Source organism: Condylura cristata, unplaced genomic scaffold, assembly GCF_000260355.1.
Source record: "Condylura cristata isolate star-nosed mole 26May11 unplaced genomic scaffold, ConCri1.0 scaffold00041, whole genome shotgun sequence".
NCBI lineage: Eukaryota > Metazoa > Chordata > Mammalia > Eulipotyphla > Talpidae > Condylura > Condylura cristata.
The window spans coordinates 2,899,904-2,925,765 of NW_004567142.1; the positions used below are offsets into that span (position 1 = coordinate 2,899,904).

Genomic DNA, 25,862 nt, shown 5'->3' on the forward strand with positions numbered 1-25,862 from the left:
GAGCAGCTGAACTCCAAGTCCTTCAAGCTTGGCATCCTGCTGGGACCCCCTTGTGGCTTTGGGGGTCTTGGTAAACGAAGCATGAGACAACTGCCTCTGGGCGGGCAGGGCGGAGTGGCGGGAGGCTAGGCGGCTGGCTTCCACCACCTGCTGCTCCCCCGAACCTCAAGAGGGATGTTCACGTGACTGACATGTACCCCAGTCCCATTAAAACCACCTGTGTGTACCACTTCCTTCCTGAGGGCTGCTTCTTGGGGAAGTCGGCACAGCAAGCAGCAACCTGCTTCAAATCTTAGCTCAGCCACTTGTCAGCTGTGTGACCTGGAAATTCCTCACCCATGTGCCTCAGTTTCCTCAAGACAACGGTCCCCCCACCCTTAGGAAATCAATTCTCATTTCCTGGGGGTGCACAAGTCACCCACCAGGGTGAGGTGCCCCCCGCCCAGGTTATGACCTATATGTAGCCCCAGGCCTCGAGCTGTCCCCCCTGCCAGGGCCTCCGCCCCACTTCCCACTCAGATCCTGCTCCTGAGGCTTGCCCCGCCATGTCCTGACTGGTGCTGAGCGAGTTCAGAACCATCTCTGGGCCTCAGGAGTCTCGTGTAGAATGGTGAGCTTTAGTGTCGGCCCCATGGACGGCTGTTCCCACTGAACGTGGGCACAAAGCCGCTGCTCCGGGTGCCAGGACTTCTGCCAGGGCAGGGTCCTGGCTCTGCCACAAACAGGCTCACAGGCAAGTCAGGCTGTGCCACCCCCACTCAGGCACCTGCACGTCTCATCTGACCCCGTCAACCCCCACAGCTGCCCAGCGCCCGGCCCATCTAGGCAGCAGACACCCAGATGCAGACAAGGGTGGGAGAGCACCGCGTGCACACCAGAGCCCCCTAAAAAGGCGGCTCCACACCTCTCCCCCATGTCTAGCAGCACGTTTGACAGACATGCACAGGGAATTCCACTGTAACTGGAGGTACAGAGTCCAGGGTTAAGCCCTGGGGACCCCCAGGGAAGACACCCACTCCCTGTACCTCGATTCCTGCCTCTGGAAGTGGAGGTAACAAATACCGGCCTGTGGAGAGCCGCTGCAGTCTGAACGGCACTGGACCCATGGCCGGCAGCCTCGAACGTTTGCTGACCGAACACAGGGAAAAAGACAGCAGGAAGTTCTGAGACCGGCTTGTGAAGAGTGGCAGGCAGGAGAGAGAGAAGCTGGGAAGGCCCGAAGCTGCCAGAGCTCGAGCGCTGTCCAACTATTCTCTGGGCAGGCCAGGAAAGGGCAGAGGCAGAGGCGGGACCTCCTCACCTGCTGGGGGATGTTGAGCCCCCAGCCCGGGCGCCAGCTGCCCCTCACTCTGGAGTTCCCCCTCCCCCGCACAAGGCCCAGGAACAGACAAATGCCACTGGGGGAATAAACAAACAGGACTTTATTATGCCCATCAGAAAGGACGGGTCTTCACAGGATGAGAGTTGCCTCTTCACAGGATGAGAGTTGCCGTTCGAGGGGTGCGTTCTGGCGGCAGGCAGAGGCCCTACTTGCCAGCGATGAGGGGGTTCCGCAGGACCACGATGACCGAGTCCCCGCGCAGGAACATCTTGGAGATGTAGCGGTCCTTGTTGACGGGCTTGGACTTCTTCTTGCCCTTGCCGCTCTTGGGAACCTCTGTCCACATCTCCTTCACGTTCTCCAGCACCATGTTGCAGTGTCTGGTGGGGGCAGCGGGGAGAAAGGCACCTGGAGTGAGGGGAGCCTGCGCCTCTCCCTCGCAAGTAGCCTCTCCCTCGCAAGTACCGCCTCCCTCCTCCACGAGCCGCAGGGGGTGAGGGGCTGAGGGGGTGGGAGGTGCAGGCCTGGGCTCCTGGGTTGCCAGTCCACAGGATGAGGCGTGGGCATGAGACCCCACATGTCTGCGCCTCAGTTTCCTCCTCCCTACAGTGAAGACATTCACGGTGGGGATGTCTCACAGGGCTGGTGTGAAGATGAAATAAACCGATATGTGCAATGCATTTGTACAGTGCTTAGAACAGGACCGAGCCCAGGGAAAGGCAAATAGAATGGTCCTGTGTGTGTTCACCACGCTTCTGAGAGCTTCTGCAGGCGCCACCACGGCTTTTCTCAAGAGACCCAAAGCCCCCTGGCTGGAGGCCCCACGGGACGCCGCCAGCCCAGCTTTGCCCATCCTCAGGGGGCCGGGGGGCAGCTGGGACGACAGTGTGGATCAGAGAACTGACTCGCTTGCAAAGAACATAGCAAGGAGTAAAAACACAACACCCCTGCCCTTCCTGGGGTGTGCATCCTAGTGAGGCGGAGGACGCGGACAGGCGAACAAGGAGTCCCATGGAGCAGTCAGGTGTGCGCTCTGCTGTGACAAACACTCGGGTGACACGCTGTAGCGAGGAGACAGGGACAGGGGGCCGGGACGGAGGCCGCAGGGAGAATCTGGCCACACCGAGGAGGACAATGCAGCCACGAGAACAGAACACAGCTATCTTAGTAAGGGGGAGCTGGAGAGAAGCCTGCAGCAGTCCATCAGAGTGGAAAAGCCAGCACTCGACGCCAACACAGCAGACAGGCCGCTGAGGAAAGCATGGTCAAGGCGGGAGATAGGAATAAACCCTGACGGCTCTGAGTTCCAGAGGGAGGCGAGGGGGCTGAGGGTGGTGGTGGGGTTGGAGGGCCGAAAGCAGATGCAGCAAAATTAACCACATTGAAAAAAGAGAAAACAAAGTATGGAAATATCAACAAGTGGTAAAACAAAGAAAATTAAATCAAGGGCCCTCCCTGGTGGTGCAATGGGTTAAAGCGCAGCACAACGAAGCTACTGGCAGCCACTGCAGCCAGTTCGATCCGCGACCAGGGAGTGACCCACAGGGTGCAGCAGGCCCCTCCCTGTCTCCCCGCTGCTCCCCTCAGCAGTGATGCAGTAGATCCGCCTGTTCTGCTCCCCACTGTCTCTGGTGAATCCTCTTGCTCCCCTGCACCTCTGGTCTGTACCCCAGTTCTATATGCATAAATAAATCTTTAAAAAATAAAATAAACCAAGCTGACCTGCCAGAGCTGCCACGGAGCAGAGAGAGCAAGGCAGGGAGAGCGCACGGAAGGTTCGAGCTGGGGGACGACGCACACCACTGCCCACTTACTTGGGCGTGTGGGATCCCTGGAAGTTACCTAGAGATGGGGGGCAGTGGGGTGTCCTAGCCAGACAGAAACTTTCACTGGACTGTCCTTACTGATCTTTTTTTATTTCCCCCCTATTTTGGTTGTTTCTCTTGAAATTAAAAAGAAAAATTGTTCTTTCTTTTTTAAACAATTATTGGATTTGGAGTCATGTGACTGTCCCCACCGGCTCAGAGGAAGGACGCTGCCGACACAGAGGCCTTTGCAAGGCCCAGGATGGGAGAGGGCCGAGGCCCAACGCTGCGCTGCGTGCCATCAGCGGTGACCAGGCAGCCTGTGGTCCTCACCCAGGACGTGCTGTGCACATGACACACTGGGAGGAGCCCCAACAAACAGCCCTCGTGGGCTCCCTGGGAGGGCAACTGGGACCCAGAGAAGACCCGTTTTCCACTGCAGACCCCTTCGCCACTTAGAATTTTTTGCCTCAGCTACAGCCAGGGTTCACCCAAGAAGGGAGCATAAGCTTCTCGGTGAATAAATAAGGCAGTGTAAGAAAGCTCTGGAGGACCTGCAGCAACACGCTCAGGCCACTGATACCTTTGAAAAACAAGGGGCAGAAGAGCACAGGAAAGGTTCCATTTTACAAATAATGTATTTTGTGAGTCTGTCCATTACAGGCTTGAACTCCAGGGGGCTACTACTTAAACTTGGGTTTTCTCGTAAACAGGCAACATAAACTTACAGTTTTGCTAAACACAGCCCAGGACTATCTATGTATTTTCCCTCCTTTATGATTTTTCTTAATGACATTTCTCCTGCTGACTTCATGAGTAATCTGCATAACATACAAAATATGTTTACTGACTGATTATGTGATTCATAAGGTCCTGATTAGGAGCAGGCTAATAGTTAAATGTTTGGAGGAGTCAAGTTCTAAAGGGAACTTGACTGCACTGGACCGGGGGGTGGGGGAGTGGCTCACTGCCCCTAACCCCACATTGTTCAAGGGCAATTATGTGCCTCAGTAAAGCTGTTGACTAGCACCACTTAAGGAGCCCCTGGAATGTGTGGGTGTTAGCTGATGTGTGGCAGGACACATACACACGAGGCGGTGGATGGTCAGGAGGCTGGGAGGGGCGGGAGGCAGACACTGGGGCAGCTTAACATAAATAAATGCATACACAAATACACACACACACATAATCTGTAATAATCACCACCTACTGAGCATTTACATGCTCTCAGGCCTATTCTAGCACTTTCTAGGCATTAACCCATTGATCGCCACTGTACCTCCCCTCCAAAAGGTATACACTAATGTTATCTTCAGCCTCTGGTAGGAAACTTAGCACCCAAGGTCACAGATTTCAGCAGACTTAGTCTACGTTCAAATCCAAGGCCACCCACTCCCATCTGCTCAGCACTTCCTGCTGGTCTTAGTCCCATTTACTCAAGAGGAAACTGAGGAGGAGAGCAAAATGCTTGTTCACGGTCACATAGTAGCTAGTGGGAAAAATGTTCTAGAATTGAGCTTCATTGCACTACTGTGAGGAATGTAATCTCCCCTTTTGTTAATAGGGTGCATCTCCTATTAGGCCTGAGCCAAGGAGCCTCGCATAGGCTATCACTTAATCCTCACAACATTCTAGGTGGGGTGTTGCTACGGTGTGCATTTCGTAGATAGGGAAGTTGAGCCCCACTGGGGGAGGATCACCTGATACTTGGTCTGCTGAACCACTCTCAGACCCTAGATTGTTGTACCTCTTCTGAAGGGGTGACTCTCCAATCACCCCAATGAAGACAGTACCCTCATCCCAGTACTCTACACTCTTACCTGGCTTTCCTTTTCCTCAGAGAACTTGTCACCCCTTGTCTTTAGGACACCTGATTTACTGGTCGTGTGTGTGTCACTTATGCCTGCTATGCCTTACCACACTTCGCACATATGAAAGGCCTGAATCTTTGTAATGCATGTCAGGATAAAAACTGGCTAAAGGTTACAGACCCGCTGACAGGCAGGGTTGGGACACGAACCCAGAGAGGCTCCCCAGAACCTGCCCACTCTGCTTCACAGATGGAGGGGCCACGAGAGACTGTCAAGACCTTGGGGTCTGAAGATGCTTCTGCCAGAGGCCTCTGAGTCACCTTTCAGACTCCTTGGACGGGGATGAGGGCCGATTCTTCAGACCTGGCCAGAACAACTCCCAAGCCCAGGCACTTACCTGTCGAAGGCCTTCACACGGCCCAGCAGCTTCTTGTTGTTTCGGCAGTTAATGAGCACTTGGGTATTGTTCTTGACCGACTGTGTGAGCACAGAGAGTGGACCTGTGTTAAACTCCTCCTCCTCACGCTTCTGCAGTTCCTCCGGGGTCATCTCACTCTTGGGCTTGTTGAGGAGGCTCCTAAGTGGGCAAGCACAGAACCCATCGGCGAGAGAAGCCTTGGTGGCCATGAGACCAATGTCTCCATCTTCCCCCAAAACATGCTCTCGCTCAGTCTTCCTTGTTGGCATCACCACCCGGATGCCCAGTAGGCACTGTCAACCCTGCCTGTCCTAAATTAAGCTCCAGGTGTCCTCACCATGCCAAGTCACTCAACCCATAGCCTTCCTCATCTCCATGGGGCAAGTTCCATCCTCTATACCTTTTTTTTTTTTTAAAGATTTATTTATTTGTGCATACAGAACTGGGGTACAGGCCAGAGGCTCAGGGGCGGTGAGAGGCTTCACCAGAGACAGAGTGGGGAGCAGAACAAGCAGATCGACGAAGTCCACTGCTGAGGGGAGCAGCGGGCGGGTCAGGAGAGGTCTGCCACGCCATGTGGTCACCTCCGGGGCAGGCCGGAATCAAACTCATTCGGAAGTGGCTTTAGCTTCTTAGTGCAGTGCTTTAACCCGCTGCGCCACCAGGGACGGCCCCCTCTATACCTTTTAAGCAAAAACTTTCACGTCAATTTGATGCGTCCTTTTCCTCACATCCTGCAATGTCAGCAATTCCCATCATCTGTCCCTTCAAAGTACCTGTATCCAAGTAGACCTTCACTGTCAATCTCCGTAACTGTCTCCCTGTCTTCACTCATGCTCCCCAATGCTCTGTTTGCCACAGAATAGTCCCATGCCAACATCTGTCACTTCCTCTTACTCCCATAACCCCCATCTCAGTGTGAAATCCTAAGTTTCTGCAATGCACCTCACCCCCCCATGCCCCAGTTTCACGCTTTCTTCAGGTCTCAGGCTCAAGGGTGGTTTCCTCATTGTGTCTTTCTGTGCTAACGATTAAGTTAGTCTCTTCAAATACAAACGGCATTCCCCATTATTTCCTTGCCCAGCTCTACTGTTTATTCAGAGCCCCTGGTCACCTAACCCACCGTCAACTTTACCTGTTTATTATCGTTAGTGTACTGTTTGCCTCTTCCCACCCCAAAAAGGAAAATTACTCGGCTGGCTCGTTATTTGTAAGAGTCGCGAGATGAAGCCGAAAAGCCAACCTTCTCCAGACCAAATTACGCGGTTAAGTGCGTTCGCTTAAGCCGCCTCCCTCAGTCCGCAATCCCCTCCTCCAGTTATTATTCACAAATCGCCACTCCTGAAAGACCATCGCCCCAACAAGGAGCGGGCGCGTTATGTTTTACGCTGTCCCCGCTCCCGTGCTCCGGGCCCGTCACAGGGCCCCGTGCCCGTCCTCAGCTCTCAGGGAGAGAAGTACGCCGCTTCACCGACAATTTCTGCCCATCCCCTTCCGCTCGTAAACAGCTAATTTTACAGCGCCAAGCCCATCCCCGCCGCCCAAGCCGCGCCCGGCCTCACATGGTGCCGGTGGCTGCGCTCTCCGGTCACTGCCGTCTCCACCGCGTTGCTCGGGCCTCTGAAGAAGGGCGCGAGAGGCGGGACTTCCGCTTCCTGAGGCCACTTCCGTGGGCGCGTGCGCACACCCAACCAGAGGGGGCGTGGCTTGTTGCCACAGCGACCCCCGCCCGCCCTACTCGGCGGCGGGGTGAAAACTTGGCCCCCGGGTTCGAGCCCGTTTAGAACCGGCCGGGAAAAACGTTCACCACTATGGAGGGAAAGAGAAAGCGGGTCGACTCAAGCCGTCTCGCTGCACAACGGCAGAGGCTGAAGGAGGGCGAGGAAACGCCGTTCCACAGGCCCGTCAGCCCGTTCACCCGCGCGTCAGTGGACTTTTTGCGGAGCCCGCCAACCCTTCGCTTTGGTCGCGGGGGGCGTGGACCTGCGTCCGTTGCTCGAATGTTTTCCAGGATCAGACGCTTTTCATTGGCTTCTCCGCCCGTCGAGGCGGCGCTTGCCCTTCCGCTCTCCCTTCTGGGTTGTGCCACGCTCCGGGAAACCAACCCCCAAAACCCCGGAGACGGCGAGGCCTGGAGTCCCCATTGGCTCCGCTGCTGGCGGAGGCTGCGCCGGGGCAGTAGCTCCTGGTGCTCACTGGCCGGCGACTCCGGGCGGGGCGGGCCCGGGCCCGAGCTCTCGCCGCGGTCCCCTGCCGGCCGGGGCTGAAGCTGCCATGCGTCCCGGAGGCCGCGGGCGGCCCCGGCTACGGTCCGGGGAGCGCGGCCTCTTGGAGACGGTCTCACCGCCCAAGCGCCGCCTGCTGCCGCGGGCGCAGCTGTTACCCGTGCTGCTGCTGGCGCTGGCCATGACCTCGGCCTTGTACACCATTTGGAGCGCCTGGCACCGCGGGACGGATGGGCTGCCGCCCGGCCGGGACCTGCGGGTGAGGAAGGGCAGGGACGCGGGCACCGCGGGACTCCAGTTCCCCACTTTTCCTTTGCTGGTTTCTTAGGTTGACGTGGCTTCTGTCACGGCCCATCTCGGAGCTGCCGCTGTCTTTGTCTTTAGAGACTCTGCCTCAAGCCAGCCGTAGACGGCTTCGGGCTTGTTCTGTAATAGTGTTTCCTGAAGGGGCCAGGGGAATGACTGAGAACCCTGTGTTCTGATTCTAAAGTTAACTATTTGGAAGATCTCCCTTCTGCCGCTGGGCCTATACTTTCCCATGCAGATCGGGGTGAGCTGGGCTGGATGGACTCGGGGAAGGGTCCAGAGCCTAGAATTTATCCTGGAAACCTCCGATGCTTAGGCTGCGATTGCAAATTTCAACTGGAGCAGTTTAGGGGCGATGGCGACTGGGGTAGGGTCAGAATGAGGGTTGTTCTCAAGCTCTGTTTTCCTACTCCCATCCGACCCTGCCAAGACGCCGCTGGTCGCGAGCCTCACAGAAGCCCGGCTGCAGCAGGTGGTGGGGCAACTGGACCCGCGGCGTCTCTGGAACATTTACCTGCGCCCCCTGCTGGTTGTACGGAATCCGGGCAGCCCTGGCAATCTTCAAGTGAGAAAGGTAAAGGGTCCCACAGTCTCCCCTGACACCCCAGCCTGCCAGGAAATAGTAAACAGTCTTTCTGCTCAAGATCCTGAAGTAGCTAGGAAGCAGAGCTGGGCTAATCTGACGCTTAGGATCCCACGCTGGTCCACACTCTTTGCTGCACCACACTCTACTGCCCCACCAGGACTTAGATGATAGAGACACAAGCAAGCATCTGTGAGGTGGGCTCCAAGCTCTTCATCGTGCAGCTGGGTAAGCTGAAGCCCGCAGAAGCTGGGCATTTTGCCCAAATCCCATAGCTAATATATGGTGGATCTAGGGTTTCAACACAAACATGTTGGCTCCAGAAACGGTCCTGGGTCATCTGGATGTCACTTCCCAAGAAAGCATGGAGAGCCCTTTGAATACTGCTTGGGTTCCAACCCTTCTCTGGTCACTTAGATCGTGACCTTGGACTTGTTTCTAAAGCTGTTTCTCACTTTTCTGAATTGCAAAATGGAGTCACTGACAGTCCCTACCCCACAGGGGTAGAGAATAGTGCTTAGCGTGCAGCTGGTCACACAGCCTGCGGGCGCTCGAGGGCACTCAGTATACGGAAGGCCTGATGCGAACCGGAGTGGGGCTGCAGACTCAGCGTAACTGCTGTAAGGCTCAGGTCACCTGGCCCTTCTCTGACCGCCTCCCCAGTCCTTCCCACCCTCCCACCTCTCTTGCCACTAGTTCCTGGAGGCCACGATGCGGACCCTGACGGCAGGCTGGCATGTGGAGCTGGACCCCTTCACAGCCTCAACGCCCCTGGGGCCACTGAACTTCGGTAACGTGGTGGCCACACTGGACCCGGGGGCTGCCCATCACCTCACCCTTGCCTGCCATTACGACTCCAAGTTCTTCCCATCTGGGTCGGGCCCCTTTGTGGGGGCCACGGATTCAGCTGTGCCTTGTGCCCTGCTACTGGAGCTGGCCCGGGCCCTCGACCTGGAGTTGAGCAGAGCCAAGGAGCAGGTGAGGAGAGGGGTTGGGGGGGGGAGGCTGCCTCTCCCAAACCCTCCTGTGGCTCCCACCTCCTCCTCAGCATAGGCCAGAGTCCTTGCGGTCATCCCTGCGGTGTGCTTGTGACCTGTAGTCTCCCCGCTTGCCCCTTGTCATGGCAGTCCTGCCACCCACCTCTTCTGTGTTCCCTGGAGAACAACCTCAGGGCATTGGCACTTGCTGTTTGCTCTGCTCTGCCTAGAGTGTGCTCTTCTCAGCTGTCTGCCCAACCCTTCTTCACTCAGGTGCCCACTCCAATGTCACCTCCTCAAACAGACCCCCTCAACCTCTCTGAAATAGCTGTCGCCACCCCATGCTTTCTGACCCCTCATGTTGATGTGTGTATCTGTCCCCACGACTAGAATAAGCTCCCTCTGATTAGGGACTTGGCTGCTTTGTTTCCTGCTTTATTTATAGGCTGAAACCAGATTATTCCCTGGCATAAAGTAAGATGTCAATCAAAATGTAGAAATGAAAGAAAAGCTCAATATTCTGGTGCTCCTCCCTGCTCGGATCCCTTCCATGGCGCCAGCCCCTGTGGCTTTGTAACAAAGCCCGAGCTCTGGCCCTTGCTGACTTCTCTGGTCTCTTCTCTTACCCTGGCCTTGCTCGATGTTGCTCCCTCACCTGGAAACACTGCCTCATTTGGCCAGGTCAGCTTCTACACACCCCAGTGTCCACACCCATCCCAGCAAGCTCCACCTGCACCCCGGGCTCAACACGTACCCCTCCTCCTTCCTATGCTCTTGCAGGACCCTGGAGCTCTGGGAAGCAAGTGTGTGCACTGCACCACTGTCCGTATAATCACTCATCTATACTCACCTGTGGAGCTCTTTGCTAAACAAGCCTGAGGAACCGTAGCAGTCATCAGAGCCGACCTGTATCTAGTTACTACAGGCTGGGCACTAGGGCCTGGACTGGGCTACCCTGTGGTTAGAAGTGTGACTAACCCCATACAGATGAGACAAGTGAAGCTCTGGAGAGTTAGAAAATGACCTAAGACCACTCAGCTACGAAGCTGGGGAGTCGGGTTTTGAACTCAGGCACTCTGGTGCCATCCGTACTCTCGGCCACGATACTAAATGAGTAAGGTGACAGCCTATGTTCAGGACTGTTGAGCAGCCAGGTGGGAAAGGCTGGCACTGACTGGCCCGCCACCGGCTCCACAGGCAGCCCCCGTGACCCTGCAGCTTCTCTTCCTGGACGGTGAAGAGGCGCTGAAGGAGTGGGGACCCAAGGACTCCCTGTATGGCTCCCGGCATCTGGCCCAGCTCATGGAGTCTTTGCCCCACAGTCCCGGCCCCACCAGGATCCAGGCTATCGTAAGACCAGGGTCCCCTGGGTTCTGGAGGGCGGGAGAGGGAAAGTGAGGTGGCAGCGTCCTGTCCTGTCCTGCCTCTTGCTCTGGTCCTGGCCTCTCTCCCTAGGAGCTCTTTATGCTTCTTGATCTCCTGGGGGCCCCCAATCCGACCTTCTACAGTCACTTCCCTCGCACAGCCCGCTGGTTCCATCGGCTGAGGAGCATCGGTAAGTGCCAGTCAGGGGCAGGGAGGGAGGAGGAGAGCCAGGTGAGGCAGGCACCTGCTCTGTTGGGGTCATCGCCTTCCCCCCACCTTTCCAGCCTCTCTCTGAGGACCTCGGGGGGTAGGAACAAGTAGATTCCTCTGAGGTCCAGTGTGACTGACCTCCTAGCCTTAGGCTAGATGAGACTGGGCGCCTGGGAGCCGCCTCCTCCCTTCCTGGGGGGACTGGTGCCTTCCCCGGAGACCTCCTGCCGTCCTCTGATTTATAAGCAGGGAAACCTTGGACTCCTGAGGGGTGACCTTTGCTCTCTAACCCTCACCACCTCCAGAGAAGCGCCTGCACAGGCTGAAGCTGCTACAGGCTCATCCCCAGGAAGTGATGTACTTCCTGCCCGGGGAGCCCATTGGCTCTGTGGAAGACGACCACATCCCCTTCCTCCGCAGAGGTACCAGCTGCGCGCGCATGCGAGAAGTGTGCATATGTGTGTGTGTGCATGAGTATGTGTGCGTGCATGTGTGCGCGCGTGCACATATGTCTGGGACCTGGCCTGGCCCTTTTCCCAAGCTGCCAACTGGTCACAACTTGTTTAACATCTTTGTGCCTCAGTTCTCCTCCTCCAGCACACCCCCACGCCCCCTCCGTGCTGGGGGTGCGGAATGCACAGATACATGGGAAGACCCGGCCCAGCGTCCAGCACCAAGCAGGCAGAGATGTTGGCATTTCTGCTCATGCCCAGTGATTGCAGTTTCTCCTACCCTTTGCCTCCTGGCCCTGGCAGCCCAGCAGGCTCACCTGACACTCAAAAACTGCCCAGACACATTTCAGACCCATTGAAACCCATTCTTGGCCTCTGAGCTGCTTACAGAACTCCCAGGTGGCTCTGAGTAAAGCCCCCCTTCTAGGTCACAGCATAGTAGAAATGGAACCCAGGGCACCAGGCTGTCCGCAGCCCCTGCTCTAAATTGGTTCCCCACCTCAGAGCAGACGGGGACAGAACATCAGCGTTAGAACTGGACAAGCCTGGGTTGCCAAACCTCCAAACCCTCGTTGCTTCTGGAAAGTGCACACAGACACACCAGTGCATGTGGAAGGGTATTTTCAGTCGCAGGGCAGGGCAGATAAGATTAGGCGAATAAAGTGCCTGTGTACGCAGCGCTTGGCATGGAGTGAGTGCTAGGGACGGCTTTGAAATGCTCTGCTCCGTCATTTACTCACTCACCAAACAAGTGTCCCCTCCAAGGCCTTTACTGAGTCCATCATTGAGCACTCGGGTACGACTGGGCCAGGTGGCAGGGCGCATGAAGGCCGCAGCCGCCTGGGCGGTTTAGCTGGGCAGAGCAGGGATTTAGCAAGCCTGGAGGACACAGCAGGAAACCCTGAGGCGGGTTTGAACTGGCTTAGTGCAGGGGCTTAGAGCCTGGTGCCCTGGGGTCCACTTCTGACTGTGCTGTGACCTAGAGGGGGTTAGCCAGGTCCCTCTGCCTGGGGTGTGTCTGCAAAGTGGGGTAAAGTGGTGGTGGGGGTGTGTGTGCTCCCTGGGGAGGAGTATGGAAGTGGTGTGGGTTCTGGGCTGTAGGCATGGCCCACAGGGAAAATTCCCACCCAAATGACACGCCTGGCAGGAGATGCCAACATCTCTCCTCCCCTCTCCTCTTAGCACAGTCCACGAAATTTCGAGTTTCTCCCACTTGTGTTAGGAAAACAGTAGAGATTGTCAGCTCTATTTTTAAACTGATGTCCACCCTCACGTGCTTAAAATTGCCCATCAGTTCTTTCAAGCACCAGCATGGAGTTTCCTGGGCTCCAGGTCAGTGTGGGCCTGACCCAGGTCTCCTCTCTGCCCACAGGGGTTCCGGTGCTCCACCTCATTGCCACGCCCTTCCCCTCTGTCTGGCACACGCCCCAGGACTCAGAGGCCAACCTCCACCCGCCCACGGTGCACAACCTGAGCCGCATCCTCGCCGTGTTTCTGGCCGAGTACCTGGGCCTCTAGCCTGTCGGGCGGAGCTGCGGAGGCAGGCGCCTGGCCGACAGCGAGAAGCGGGGTGAAGCCCTGGGTTTGTCGCCGTACATAGTGAATTGTCCAGAGTGAGACAAAAGGTGGTGTTTCCCCAAAGTATATCCCCATGGAGCCTTTCTATGGGGAAGCACCTCAGAGAAGCGAGGTGCCTCAGAAGCTACTTTGGGAAGTGCTGCATTTCGACAGGTGGCATGTCTGTGTTCAGAACGGCAAGGCAGACCTGGACTCACCGCACACTGGCGACACCCAGCCATCCTTGCCCTTGCAGCTGTGGAGTGTGCGATGATGGGTGTTAACTGCAAGTATTTCCCAACCCTCCGTATTCAGACTCAGTTGGGGGTGGGGGTGCTTATTTTGAACATGCAGACTCCCAGGCCCCACCCAGACCCACTGAATCAGGATGAGCAAAAGTCGGAGCACGCTGTCCTTGAGGATGAGTTGGGTACATGCAGAGCTGCTTAGGGAACTGATGGGGGTGAGGGTGTAGAAAGCGGGGTCCTACCTGTGCTCTGGGCCTGCTGGTTGTGTGGCTGATGACTTGGTTGGCAGCAGGGTGCCAGGCCAGGCTGGAGGGTTATTAAGGAGTGAGGGTGAGCATCAGCGTTCTAGGCCAGCTCAAAAGCTGCAGCCGCAGGAGGATCACTGGCCGAGACTCGGTCTCAGGTGACAGGCTCCGCTGGAAAAGCTCCGTGGTTCACCCCCCACAGCTGCCGAGACTGTGTCCACACCAACTCGCTTGGCCTCTGCCTGCCCTTCCCCTGCTCCCCGATCCTGAGTTAGGTCTAGTTTGGTTACATTTTGCTGCGGGACTAATGGAGTTGCTTATAGATTGCTCCCAGATTCTCCCCTGCAGCTGGGCTGTGACGCCCTTTTCTACCTCTCCAAAAATCAGCTGTGCTGGACCAAAAACAGCCTGAGACTGGCTGCAAGCAAGAGAGGGTTGGGGCGGGGTGGACAGCCTTGGAGGCCAGGAGATCAGGGGGCTTGACAGGCATCAACCACAGGTACATGGGCACCCTGCACCCGGGGCTCCCAGAAATAGCAAGACTCCTCTGTGGGAGAGGGAAGGCTGGGTGCTCAGCTCCACGCCCAGCCCTCAGGCCTCCCACGAACACGCTGGCTGGAGGCACCAGGTGCAGCTGATGTGTATTTCCACCTGAAGTTGGGGCCAGGATTGTTCATTCCAGGTCACAGAGGAGGCTGTGGTGCTGGGCAGTTTTCCTCAACTCCCCAAACTTGCCCCCACCCTCCCGTTCTGCATGATTGTGGGGTCACTAAGTGTATCTGATGGGCAATGTCAAGTGACCTGGGTGTGACGATTTGCACATCAGTCTTTTGAGGAACTGTCTGTTCTCAGGGTTCGGATGAGGTGAGCTCTAGGGAAGCCAGGCGCCAAATCCCATGTAGCTGGCACCTTCGGGGCACGTGGTAGGTGCCCACTTGGAGCTTGCTGGGCTTAGCGGTGCCATTTTACCACTCTGGAATTCACAACCATCATTTGTTTAAATATTACCTCTGCACCATTCTCTTCTGATTCTAGAATTCCCATTAAGTGTCTCAGACTTTTTCCGTTTCCGTAACTTTTGATGTATGTGGGGGGGGGTACCCCTGTACTACTTTTCAGACCTACTTTCTACTTCAGTGAATCTTTACTTATGTATAATTTGCTGCTTAGTTCAGCCATGGAGTTTTCACTTCTGGTTACCATGTGTGGGTTCTTCCGTATCTGCTAGGCCACCTCTTAGTCCTGGCTTCCCTGCAGGTATTTCCAAGTCTTGCATTAAAACCTGTGACCAGTGACCTCACTATCTGATGCCTTCACTGGGGTCTGGCTCAGGCTGCTTTATCCCCACCCGCTTGGGTACTACTTCTGGTCATTATCTGAATGACTGTGGAGGGTTCTAGGCGCCGGCTCTCTCCGCCAGATCTGACTTGTCTGTTTCTCCCAGACAGCCCAGCTAGAAGTGCACAGGTGATAGAAACCCAGCTGAGACCTGAGGCAAGGGCCAGCCTGGGACCCCAAATCCTCAGGTCTACTTTTCCCCTTCCCTCTGGCCTGGTGCTCCTTTCAGAATTCAGAACATTTCCTCGCAGTCCTCTGGGTCACCCTTACCTGAGCTGCGTTCAGTGGGATGCCAGGTCCACGGGCGCCTCACCGTGGCAGGCTGTGGCCATGACTTCGCCTGCTCGTCGCAGTAAGACTACAAACAGGAAACCCGAGTTGTCCACATCAGCAAACACCCTCAGAGTAGAAACCGGCTTCAGGGTCCCAGGTACTTTCCCTTAAATTTCTGGCTGAGTGTGTCCTGAACTGAGCTTGGAGGGGTCTGGTTCTGGGTACTTCAAGGCCACCTTTACCTGCCCAGCACTGGACTGCTAAATAAAAACCAAGCTGTTTAAGCTGCTACTACTTTGAGATCCTTATAATCCAAACTGACACTGGTGCAGAAATTTTAAAATAATCTCAGCTGTAGAATCCTCTGGCTCAACTATGCTCCACCCCACCATGCACAGACCCACGATTCCTCCTCTCCAAAACCTCCTTCCATGAACAACACACAAACCAGGCTGGGCCTAGGCTTATAAATATTGACTTTATAGAAAGGACCAATTAAAAACCGGTCAGATGCCACACTCTATAGAAGCTTCCAGGACCACAATGGTGAAAAAAAACAAAAAACCCAAACAGAACAAACAAAAATACCCCAGAGCAAATTGCCTGAAAACGAAGATCTCCATTGACCAGAGGATTCTAAAGAAACACAGGTGGCTTGGGGAGAAAGGACCCCAGGCCTGACAAGTACCCAGAATGGAAGGAAAAACCCAGAATTTCAAACCCACAATCCCTGCCCACCGGCCCCCCTCACGCTGTCAAAAGCGAGGCAGAGGGCTTCACAGCTTTTTTGGGGGTGGGGGAGAGTGAGAGCAATAGCTTAAATAATGGGAGGAGGGGAATTTCTATACTCCAACTTTTTTTTCTCTTCCCCTTAGGGGAAGTAGAGAGACTGGTAGCTTGTAAGAAACAGTGATTTTTCTTTTTAAGGGGGAAAAACATCTAGCAATGGCAGGCGGCCATGAAACGTGCTAATTTTGATTTGTAACCCAGGGCCCCAGTTCATGAGGCGGTGAGGCCTGGTGTGGAACATCAAATGGACAGGGACCGACTCTGGGGATGTAGCCTCGGAGAGTGAGCAGAAGGGGGCCCAAGTGGGGAAACCCTTAAGTAGTACTAAAATTAGCTGCCGTCTGCTCCCTGCTGGGGACCCCTGGTAGAGCGAGGGGCAGGGAGGGTACTGAGGCTGAACGGAGAAGAAATCGAGATGCTGATAAAAAACACCCGACTCGAGGGTCCATGCCCCTGGGTCTGAAGAGTAGAAAAGCAATTGCGGGGGGGGGGGGGAAGTCAGAGTGCTTTCTGGGGTCACCCCCAACTTAATCTCAGTTCTGAGGGGGAGGGGAGCGCGCGCTGGGCCTAGGGTACGGGCCCTCGGCTGCCCGGGGAGGGGGTGGGAGTGGGCATGGTGGGCTCCCCCCCCCTCCCCCGGCTTCACCTCCCCTCCTCACGCCCGGCCCGGCCCCCGCCCCCGCCAGGCCCGTGGCAGGGCAGCACCCAGTTGTTATCGTGAAGACCCAGGCGGCAGCCCGGCGTCTCGCGATCAGCCCGGCGGCAGCACATCCAGTAGGAACGTCCGTAAGGCAGGTCGTGGTGGTAGGGCTTGGGGTGCCAGCGGCAGAGCGACACGTCGCCCTTCTCGTACCTCTTGCGGCACTGCTTGCAAGGGTCGTCGCGGTAGAGGGGGTCTCGGCTCCAGCGCGAGTCCGTGGCGCGCACACCGAACGCCTCGATGACGCCCTTGAAGTGGTGGCAGGTGCACTTGAGGGCCGCCAGGGCGCGAGTGGGCAGGAAGCTGAAGATCTTGACCAGCACGTGCTCGGGCAGCAGCAGCATGTACTGCCGCGGCTCCAGCAGCCGCTGGATCTTGAAGCGGATCTCCAGGAAGTCGTGCGACACGTGCCGGTACAGGCGGCACAGGGACGTGTCCGCCGGCGCCTCGGCGTCATCTGGGCCCGGCGCCACTGCCGGCGAGTCAGCGGGAGGGGGGTCGGGAGGCCCGTCAGGCCCCCGGGACTGGAGGAAGAAGAGCTGGCCGGGTGGGGGCGGCTCCTCGGGGCTGACCGTCAGGCACACGGTCTCCTCCTTCACGTTTTTGGTGCCGTCCTTGCCAAAGAAGATGCACTCGTCCACCACGCCGGTCACCACCACATCCACGTGGAAGCCTGAGGCCCCGCAGTCCCGGGCAGGGGGAGGAGGGGGTGCCGGGGGAGTGTCCTCCGGCCTGGGCTGGGCCGGGGCCTCGCCCTCGCTGCTGGCCTCATCGGCCCTGGCGAGCAGGAACTCCACGTTGCTGGGGAGGGCGTCCCGGGAAGGGCTGATGAGCTGGTACAGGTCGCAGGTGATCTTGTCCTTGGCTCGGGTCCCAGGCCCTGGACTGCCAGGGTAGGCACAGCCCGGCCGGCCCCCACTCCCACTGGGCACGCCGCCATCGGGGGCTCGAGGCTCCCGGCCATTGGAGATCCGGAAGGCTATCCGCACCTCGCCAGGGCCTGGCCCCGGCCGCTCCTCTTTGCGGAGGCCCTTGGCGGGAGGACTGTCTCTCTGGGCCTCAAAATGGGCCACCGCCTCCGCTACCCGGCTGCAGTCCCCGCCGCCCGCCCGCCGCTCGGACCCCAGCCCCTTGGCAGGCCCGCCCTGCTCGGCGGACACGAAGACCACGGGCGCCGGGGTGCCTGGGCGCGGGTAGCTCTGTAGGGCCAGGGCGGCCCGCTGTTCTACCAGTGCCACCATCTCCGCCACGGAGAGCAGGTCCACGTCCTCACCGGCTGAGGCTGGGGCCCCCTCGGCGGCAGGGGGCCCCCCCTGGCCCCCTGGGTCCGGCGGGGCCTTGGTCGACTCCAGGCAGCGCCGCCTCCGCTTGGCCTTGGAGCTGTCACTGCCCCAGTGTCCCTTGACCTTCATGGAGCTGGCCCGGCTGCCGCCGCCACACTGGTGGGCCACAAAGAAGGCTACCTTCTCCTTCGTATTCCCGGGCTTAATAACATACCACGTGTCCAGCAGGACACGGCCCTCGTCGCCGGCGCCAGCGGCGGACAGAAGCGGAGCGGGCTGAGAGGCAGGGGCCTCGGAGGCCAAGGTGGGCGGGGTATTCTCTGAGAGGGCAGGCCCCTGGTCTGGCTCTGCACTGCTGCCGGGCTCGGGGCAGGCTGAAGGCTTGAGGGCTGCCGCGGGTGGGCGTGGCTGGTTCTGTGAGTAGGTGCCAAAGGGCCGGGGGCACCACAGCTGGAAGGGCAGGAGGCTACCGCGGTCCATTCTGGGGGACGGTGGCAGACAAACAGGGATTCACCGAGGCTCAGGGCCTGGCTGGGGGGGCGCTGCGCAGGCTACCTGAAGACAGGGAAGAGAAGGTCGGGGCACTGGGGGCACGCCAGCCCTCCCAGCATCCCCCTAGCCTCCACCTCTCCCACAGAGGCAGACACCACAACTCAGCCCCACATGGAGAGCTGTGGGGGCCGTGACCTGCTCATTTAACAGCCAAAGCAGGGGGCCAGCGCCAGCCCTACGGCTCAAATGCCACTACCCGCTGCCTTCACTCACCATCCACAGGCCTCCTGCGGCCGTAACCTTTAATCTTAAGTGCAAGTACCAACTGCCAGACAGCTCCTCCTTTTTCTATTTGCTCACTCAGTAGCCAGTTCCTGAAAAGACAAGAATTCCCAGCCCTGCCCATAGCTCCAGCTGCTCGGGCCCACGGAGGGAGGAACGAGGTGGGCTGGGCGGGGGAAGAAAATCTGAGGTCAGAGGCAGACAGGCACTGGAGAAACCCGCGCTTCACTTTTGTTTGGGCTCTCTGACAATCTCTAGGAGCTCTATGTCCTGCCTGTGAGGGAATGCCCCAAAGTGCATCCCCCGACCCCAGGCTAAGACCTGCTGCAGCCCAGCTCCCTCCTTCACTTTGCTTACAGGGAAACTGAGGATCCGAGTAGGGAAGGCATACACAGGACAAAACCAGATCCTCAAACCCGATTTCTGGATTTTTCCATTCAGGGTTCACTTAGTAATCATCATTTTCTTTTCCGACAACTCTGTGTGCATGATGTGTTGGAGGCCATTTTGCTACACGGCCAGACCCAACTGTTTTCCACGGAGGCAGTCCATCCCAGGTTCAGTCTCCCTGGCCCATTCCCCTCCAGACATCTCCAAACCAAAATAGCCTCCCAGTCTTGGGTTTCCACATGCCTACAGCCTAGGATGGGAGGGAGGGCTGGTCAGCAGCCAGCACACTAAGACATAAGACAAGAGAGTCAAATCTGGCCCACTATCTGTCTTTGCAAATAAAGTTTTATTGAAATGTGCTCCTCTGTTTATGGCTGCTTTCATGCCACAGTGACAGAATTGACAGCTACAACAGAGAACAGATGGCCTGCAGAGCCCAAAATACTATCTGTGCAAAATGTTTGCCTATCCCTGTAGTTCAGACAAATCCACATAACCCTATTTACTTTACAGTCCTGTAGACATGAACACTACTCAAAATCCAGACAGCCTCTAAACACCAGCAATAGCCCTAACCCTAAAAATCTTACCCCCATAAATCCTAGTTCCACCTTCCCTTCAAATCCTTATAGACACCCAATTCCTTGCTTGAGACCAAACAAAAAAACCATGCCATACAGCCCCTATCAATGGCCGTTTACCAACCATACATTCAAATGGTTGGTGCCTCTAGACACCCCGCAACAGGAACTAACACAGCAAAGACCAAATGTGTTATCCTGGAACACATTCTGAAATCCCCCAAGCAATTCCTATCCTTATCTCCAGAATCTCAATGCCACCTCCCAAATATGTGACTCTTCCAAACCCTACTTTTAACTTCCCAAACCTGAACATATCCCCTCCAGGCCAGAAGGCTCCAAGCTCAACCAACCCCTCACAAATTCCATGCCTTCGAAAACTGACACAGCAATGTCCCAAATTCACAGATGTCCCCAAAAACAGTTTCCTGAAATCCTATAATCACATATATCCCATAATTCCGCAGAAGTTCCCAGCCATAAAAAAACTAAAACACAGAGGCTCCCGGAACACCTACAAATCCCAAACCATCTATTTCTCAAAGACAAAGGATCGTCAAAATAGTCAAAATACTCCCAACGGCCCTCCTAGGTGGCGCAGCGAAGCGGTTGAAGCACTGCACTGAGAAGCTTAAGCCACTTCCGCATGAGTTCGGTCCCCACCTGCCCCGGAGGACATTCACATGGTGAGGCAGACCTCTCCTGACCCGCCTGCTGCTCCCCTCAGCAGTGTACTTCGTCAATCTGCCTGTTCTGCTCCCCACTCTGTCTCTGGTGAATCCTCTCACCCTCCACATCTCTGGCCTGTACCCCAGTTCTGTATGAATAAATAAATCTTAAAAAAAAAAAAAAAAAACCAACTCCCAAACAAGTCCCACAAATGTTGTAACAGCCGGCACGCACTGACTGCAAGTTCACTGGGAGCTTACCAGGTAGTGCTAAGAATTCCTGCTAATTTTCCCAGGTCCCTAGGAAGCAGGGAGTTAGTACTCCTCGTTTCTGGATGAGGAGAGAGAGGCTGATTCCTGAGCCTGGAGTGAGACAGGTGGGATGAGGCGGAGGCTGACCAAAGCCCAGGCAGTTTGCCTCCAAAAGTGATAATGAATCGCCTCCCCTATTAGTACCCTCACATTCTTTACTTCGCTTCTAAGTAACTTCACTAACAACCCAAATCTTTTTTTTTTAAAGATTAATTTATTTATTTATACAAAACTGGGGTATAGGCCAGAGATGCGGAGGGTGAGAGGATTCACCAGAGACAGAGGGGGAGCAGAACAGACAGATCGAGGAAGTACACTGCTGAGGGGAGCAGCGGGCGGGTCAGGAGCGGTCTGCCACGCTATGTGGTCACCTCCGGGGCAGGCGGGAATCGAACTCATGCGGAAGTGGGTTTAGATTCTCAGTGCAGTGCTTTAACCCGCTGCGCCACCAGGGAGGGCCCAACAACTCAAATCTTATAGGTGATCCCTGACCAACCCCTGCAGTGCATCCCAACCTACAAGTGTCCAAACCCCAGCCCCAAGTTCAATGAAAGCGCAAAAGCCCACAAACCCACTCAAATACTCCCTCAAGGAGCGCCTAAATGCAAAAGAAACCCATACACTTTGCAACCCGGCCCCAGGAAACCACCACCCGCCCGTGGTAAATCTAGACACGCCCCCCCAGCCCACGATGAGCCCCGCCCCCTCGAGGAGGGAGGTGGTTGCGCACAGACGCATGCGCACAAGATAAGCAGGCGGGCCCGTCCTCGTTCCTACCCTTCGGCCTCGCGCGCCGGCGGGCGGCGCTGGCTTCCCTCCGCCCCTTTGTTGACAGACACGCGCGTGCCGCCCCCAGCCAATGAGCGCCTGCCGTTCGGGGCCGTGCCCATATAAGGGAAGTCTTGGCGACGGGGCCCAACTTCGAAAGAGGGCGGAGTAGGCGAGAGGTGACGAGGTGGGTGTGGAAACAGCTGTGCGTAAGAGAGCGTGTAACAATTCCCATCATCTCGTCAAACGGAGGCACGAAACCAAGGCAAGAGGCCGCGGCATTCCAGTAAAGGCTTGTAACACACGACATTCCCTCGGAACAGGGGCCCAGATTGACAGCAGGGATTTAAAGAGCCAAGGAGCCGAAGAATGGAGACTCCAGGGTGGAAGGAAGCAGGCAGTCCTGGCAGTGCCCCGCTTCGGCTGGGAACCCTGGGGGCTGAGAGTTCCTGCGGGGAAGCTGGATCACCTCGTCACACAAATGGGCAGCACCCTGTGACGGCTCCCGCAACAGTGAGGCAAGCCTCTGGGCCTGACACTCACGGCTCAGGCCACGCAGCCAAACAGACAGGGCAGTAGTGAAATAGGCGGGCTAGCGACAGCTGACCTGCGCGGAGCCTGCCTGCCCCCCAGGTGCCCCTGGGAAGCCCTCCCCATTTTTCCAGGATCCTCGGGCCCGAATGAACGCCTGGTCTGGCAGACAGAACAGTCACAATCCCTTGGCATCAGCAGGCGCCATTATCATCCCCACTGTGTGTATGGACGAAGAAACTGAGGCAGGATAGGGCATCTAACCGGTCCAAAGTCACACAGAACTGGTGTGAGCTGGGGCAGGAACAGGAACCTGGACTCCAGATCTCTAAGCTATGTTGCCTCTGTGGAGTTTCAGCTCAGCCACCCCTCCGAGAGGCGACAACCCTCCCAGGCTGAGTCCACTCCACCTCTGGGTCCCGCACTGGCCTTCCTATCTATTCCGCACGGTAGCCGGTAGCCAAGTTCTTCCCTTCCGTGATCTTTGCATTTGCTGTGCCTGCTGACTGGAATGCCTCCCCCACCCCAAATCTCCAAGTAGTTCCATTCCTCATTTTATTAGGGTCTTTGCTCAAAGGTAACTTTAACAGACTTTTCCTGCACTCTTCAGGTAAACCCCTCACCTGCCAAAGCAGGGGGCTCTGAGTTTCCTTGTCCCAGCCATCTGTCCCATCACTGTCCAGGGGTGGGTCTGTCTCCTCTACTGGACTATGAACCCTGGGGAAGAGGAGGGAGGAAGGGCCAGAGCTGTCATGGTTACGGTGGTGTCCCCAGCAGCGCTTTCCAACACCGGATAGGATGAATCAAAGAACACAGGACAGGACGAATCAAAACTCTCTTCCCAGGGGCTCCAGGTCCCAACCCTCATGAGGGCTGGCAGTGTGAGCTGTTTCACACGCAGGGGTCACTGTGCAGAATTTCCTGCACACTTGTGCATGCATGTGCACACACATATACACAGCACCAGACTCCACCCTACGTCAGTTTTCGGAGGATTCTCCTTGAGGATCCATTTATTGTAAACATTGTGACCCAGAATGACTGGCCATAAAGAGACTGGAAAAAGATGTATTAGGCAAATATATTTTATAAGTGGAGACGTGACATTACCACTAAAAATAACCAACAAAAAACAAAAGGTATTTTAGGGACAGAGATGGCGACAAACGGACACATTATCTAGACAAAAGTTCTCAACATAGGTGCTCCTAATACTATGGCCTCAAAATAAACCAAAAAGCAAAACAAAACAAAGCAAAAACCACGCATAACAGGACGCAACTCCACAACCATCAGGGGAAACCTTACTCTATCTCTCCATGCAAACCTTACTACCTGTCTCCCTAGTAAGGATCTGAACTACACAACCAATACCCTTGATGGAATCCCTGCAATCAGCGACTCCCCAGCAGCCTCAGAGCTCTGCAAAAACTCTGACATTCAGAGGTCCTGGGTGCCAGCAACCCAGAGATGACACTGAGCTCACCAGAAGAGCGCATGGGTAAGGCGGCAGACATCCAAATAAACAATCGTGACCAACATGAATCTATTAGAGGGAAAATGGTGAGCACAACAGCAGTTCACACTGAAGCACCCACGGGGAGAGCCTGGCATCATTCGAAATTCCTTACAAATACTAATGCATTCAATGCCAGCCTCAGCTCACTATTTTGCATCTCATTCCAGAGAAGAGGAAACAGAGGCACAAAACTGCAAACTAACAGTCCCTGGACAGCTTTGTGGTAGAACTTTAAACTGAATGAGCATGAAGAGATCATGAAGCGACAAACAGCTTCTTTATTGAGTAAACTGAGCTTCTGCCTGGATCACCCAGTTCTGTCCCCAGAGTCTCTGCGCTCTGCTCCCCCTACCTAGAATGTCCTTCCCTTCCTGTCCTCCTCTGGGATTTATTGAGATTACCCCCTCCATGAGACCATCCTTGATTTATTTAAAAATTTTTAAAGATTTATTTATTTATGCATACAGAACAGGGGTGCAGGCCAGAGGTGCAGGTGTTGGGCGAGAGAGGATTCACCAGAGACAGTGTCGGGGAGCAGAATAGGCAGACTGACCGAAATCCACTGCTGAGGGGAGCAGCAGGGAGACAGGAGAGGTCTGCTGTGCCAGAGGGGTCACCTCCCTGGCCGGGGATTGAAAGTGTGCTGAACCTGTTCTGGCTAGCTTTGTAGTTTTGTGCTTTAACCCCTTGTGACAACAGGGAGGGCCCCCCTTCCTTGACTTATAACTGCAATCCCTGTTACAAACAGACTCCCTCCTTCTGTGATTTATTTTCCTCCTCAGTGTGCAGGACAGGAGAAGACACTATAAACTTTGCTTATAAGGTACACTCAGTCACTCCCCACTAAAATCAAAGCTTCCTGGGGACCAGCATTCTTGTGTTTTGTTTTGTTTTGACTGCCCTATCCTCAGCTTTTGGGAGCAGTGAGTGAGCACTTGGCTGCACTAAGCGGGGTACCCCAGCAGCTGCCCCAGGGATGTGTTAAAATACAGAAATAGGGCCCTCCCTGGTGGCACAAGGGGTTAAAGCGCAGCACTATGAAGCTATTTGCAGCCACTGCAGCAAGAGTTTGATCCCTGGCCAAGGAGGTCACCCACATGGCACAGCACTCTCCTGACCCGCCCAAAGCACCCCTCAGCAGTGGATTTTAGTCAATCTGCCTGTTCTCCCCACTCTCTCTGGTGAATCCTCTCACCCCCTGCACCTCTGGGCTGTACCCCAGTTTTTGTATGCAAAAATAAATCTACATATAGAGAAATCTTTAAAAAAAAAAATGCAGACTCGCTGCCTGGCCCAGCACCCACTGCAGGGAGCTCTCCAGGGAATTCCTGTGCATACTGAAGTCTGAGAAGCGATGCCACAGCACACGGCAGGGGGTGGTGTATCCCGCTGCAGGGAGTGAAGGATCACCTAGCGCTGCCACGCTGGCCAGCTCCTGCACGCTTGCTTTGCCCAGTGGAAATCCTACTCCCAGATCCAGGGCAGAAGGTCACCTCCCCTCCCCTGGGAACTGCCCTGGCACCAACCTGCCCTAGCTACTGGGGATCTACTGCCCCTGGGGGACTTACTGCAGCGCAGGTCACAATCTCGCTAATGAAACGATCTGAGGGAGGCCCACTCATGTCTCCATCTAGAGGGTTCCTGGAAGGCAGGGACACCCCTGAAAAGACACCTGCTCCAGCCTCTGCCCTGGGCTCAGGGGCCTTGGCCGGCGCTTCCCAATGGCCTATCCTTTCCAGGGTGGCCAGGCACGCCTTCCCAAATACAAAGCTGGTCTAGCACGCCCCTGCTTAATCTCACCCCACAAGAGATGCAAGGTAACAAAAAAATTTCTCAGAAAGCAACCGGATGATTTGCTTTCCCCCCAGTGAATAGTGAGCCAAGAAAAAGGAAGTGATCAGATAAAGGGAATTCCACGGAGCCCATTAAGAGAGGTGGAAGAAATCCCCTGGTGGGTGTACAGGTGGAGCCCACCTCCAAAAATGCATGAAGAAAGAAGAAACTGAACATTAACGAGTTAAGGCTGCAACTTAAGGAGACAGGCATGGCCCTCCCTGGTGGCACCACGGGTCAGGGCGCAGCGCTGCAAGCTTTATCAGGACTAGTTCGATCCCCCGCCCCGGACATGATCCGTCTGGCACGGCAGACCTCTCCTGTCTCGCCCGTTGCTCCCCTCAGCAGTGGACTTCAGTCTGCCTGTTCTGCTCCCCACTCTGTCTTTAGAGAATCCTCTCACCACCCCTGCACCTCTGGCCTGTACCCTAGTTCTGTATGCATAAATAAATAAATCTTAAAAATAAAAAAAAATAAAAAAGCCAGGCATGGAAAGAAACCCTAAGAGCAGATGTATGGGTGCCCACACACATCCCTACCCCATGGGGGCTTCCTCCCAGGGTGGACGCTGTCAGGTGCC

The 25,862-nt window shown here is 55.9% G+C and overlaps 3 protein-coding genes across 3 annotated transcripts; 1 reads left to right on the plus strand and 2 right to left on the minus strand.

Annotated features, from left to right (window-relative positions):
* Window positions 1-1,402: 1,402 nt before the first annotated feature.
* Window positions 1,403-7,070, minus strand: SNRPD2 (small nuclear ribonucleoprotein D2 polypeptide 16.5kDa). Its single transcript, XM_004694205.2, has 3 exons — window positions 6,918-7,070; window positions 5,335-5,514; window positions 1,403-1,701 (listed from the first exon to the last, which is right to left on the minus strand). Coding segments are annotated over exons 1-3 (357 nt in total). The 5' UTR covers window positions 6,920-7,070; the 3' UTR covers window positions 1,403-1,526.
* Window positions 7,071-7,518: 448 nt separating this feature from the next.
* QPCTL (glutaminyl-peptide cyclotransferase-like) lies at window positions 7,519-15,423 on the plus strand. Its single transcript, XM_004694206.2, has 7 exons — window positions 7,519-7,839; window positions 8,317-8,460; window positions 9,166-9,447; window positions 10,644-10,796; window positions 10,902-11,001; window positions 11,327-11,443; window positions 12,846-15,423. The coding sequence occupies exons 1-7, from the start codon at window positions 7,630-7,632 to the stop codon at window positions 12,989-12,991; spliced, it is 1,152 nt and encodes a 383-aa protein (XP_004694263.1). The 5' UTR covers window positions 7,519-7,629; the 3' UTR covers window positions 12,992-15,423.
* A 1,142-nt stretch (window positions 15,424-16,565) lies between these two features.
* FBXO46 (F-box protein 46) lies at window positions 16,566-20,233 on the minus strand. Its single transcript, XM_004694208.2, has 2 exons — window positions 18,672-20,233; window positions 16,566-18,461 (listed from the first exon to the last, which is right to left on the minus strand). Exon 2 carries the CDS (start codon window positions 18,384-18,386, stop codon window positions 16,566-16,568), a length of 1,821 nt encoding a protein of 606 aa, XP_004694265.1. The 5' UTR covers window positions 18,387-18,461; window positions 18,672-20,233.
* Between the last annotated feature and the right edge of the window lie 5,629 nt (window positions 20,234-25,862).

Excerpts from the sequence above, each read along its gene's own strand:
- SNRPD2 (XM_004694205.2), bottom strand. Across the intron at positions 1,702-5,334 it reads CGTGTGAAGGCCTTCGACAG|ACACTGCAACATGGTGCTGG; the intron begins GTAAGTGCCTGG and ends TGCCCCCACCAG.
- QPCTL (XM_004694206.2), top strand. The coding sequence starts at position 7,630 with ATGCGTCCCGGAGGCCGCGGGCGGCCCCGGCTACGGTCCGGGGAGCGC. Across the intron at positions 8,461-9,165 it reads GCAATCTTCAAGTGAGAAAG|TTCCTGGAGGCCACGATGCG; the intron begins GTAAAGGGTCCC and ends TCTTGCCACTAG. Across the intron at positions 9,448-10,643 it reads TGAGCAGAGCCAAGGAGCAG|GCAGCCCCCGTGACCCTGCA; the intron begins GTGAGGAGAGGG and ends CCGGCTCCACAG.
- FBXO46 (XM_004694208.2), bottom strand. The coding sequence starts at position 18,386 with ATGGACCGCGGTAGCCTCCTGCCCTTCCAGCTGTGGTGCCCCCGGCCC.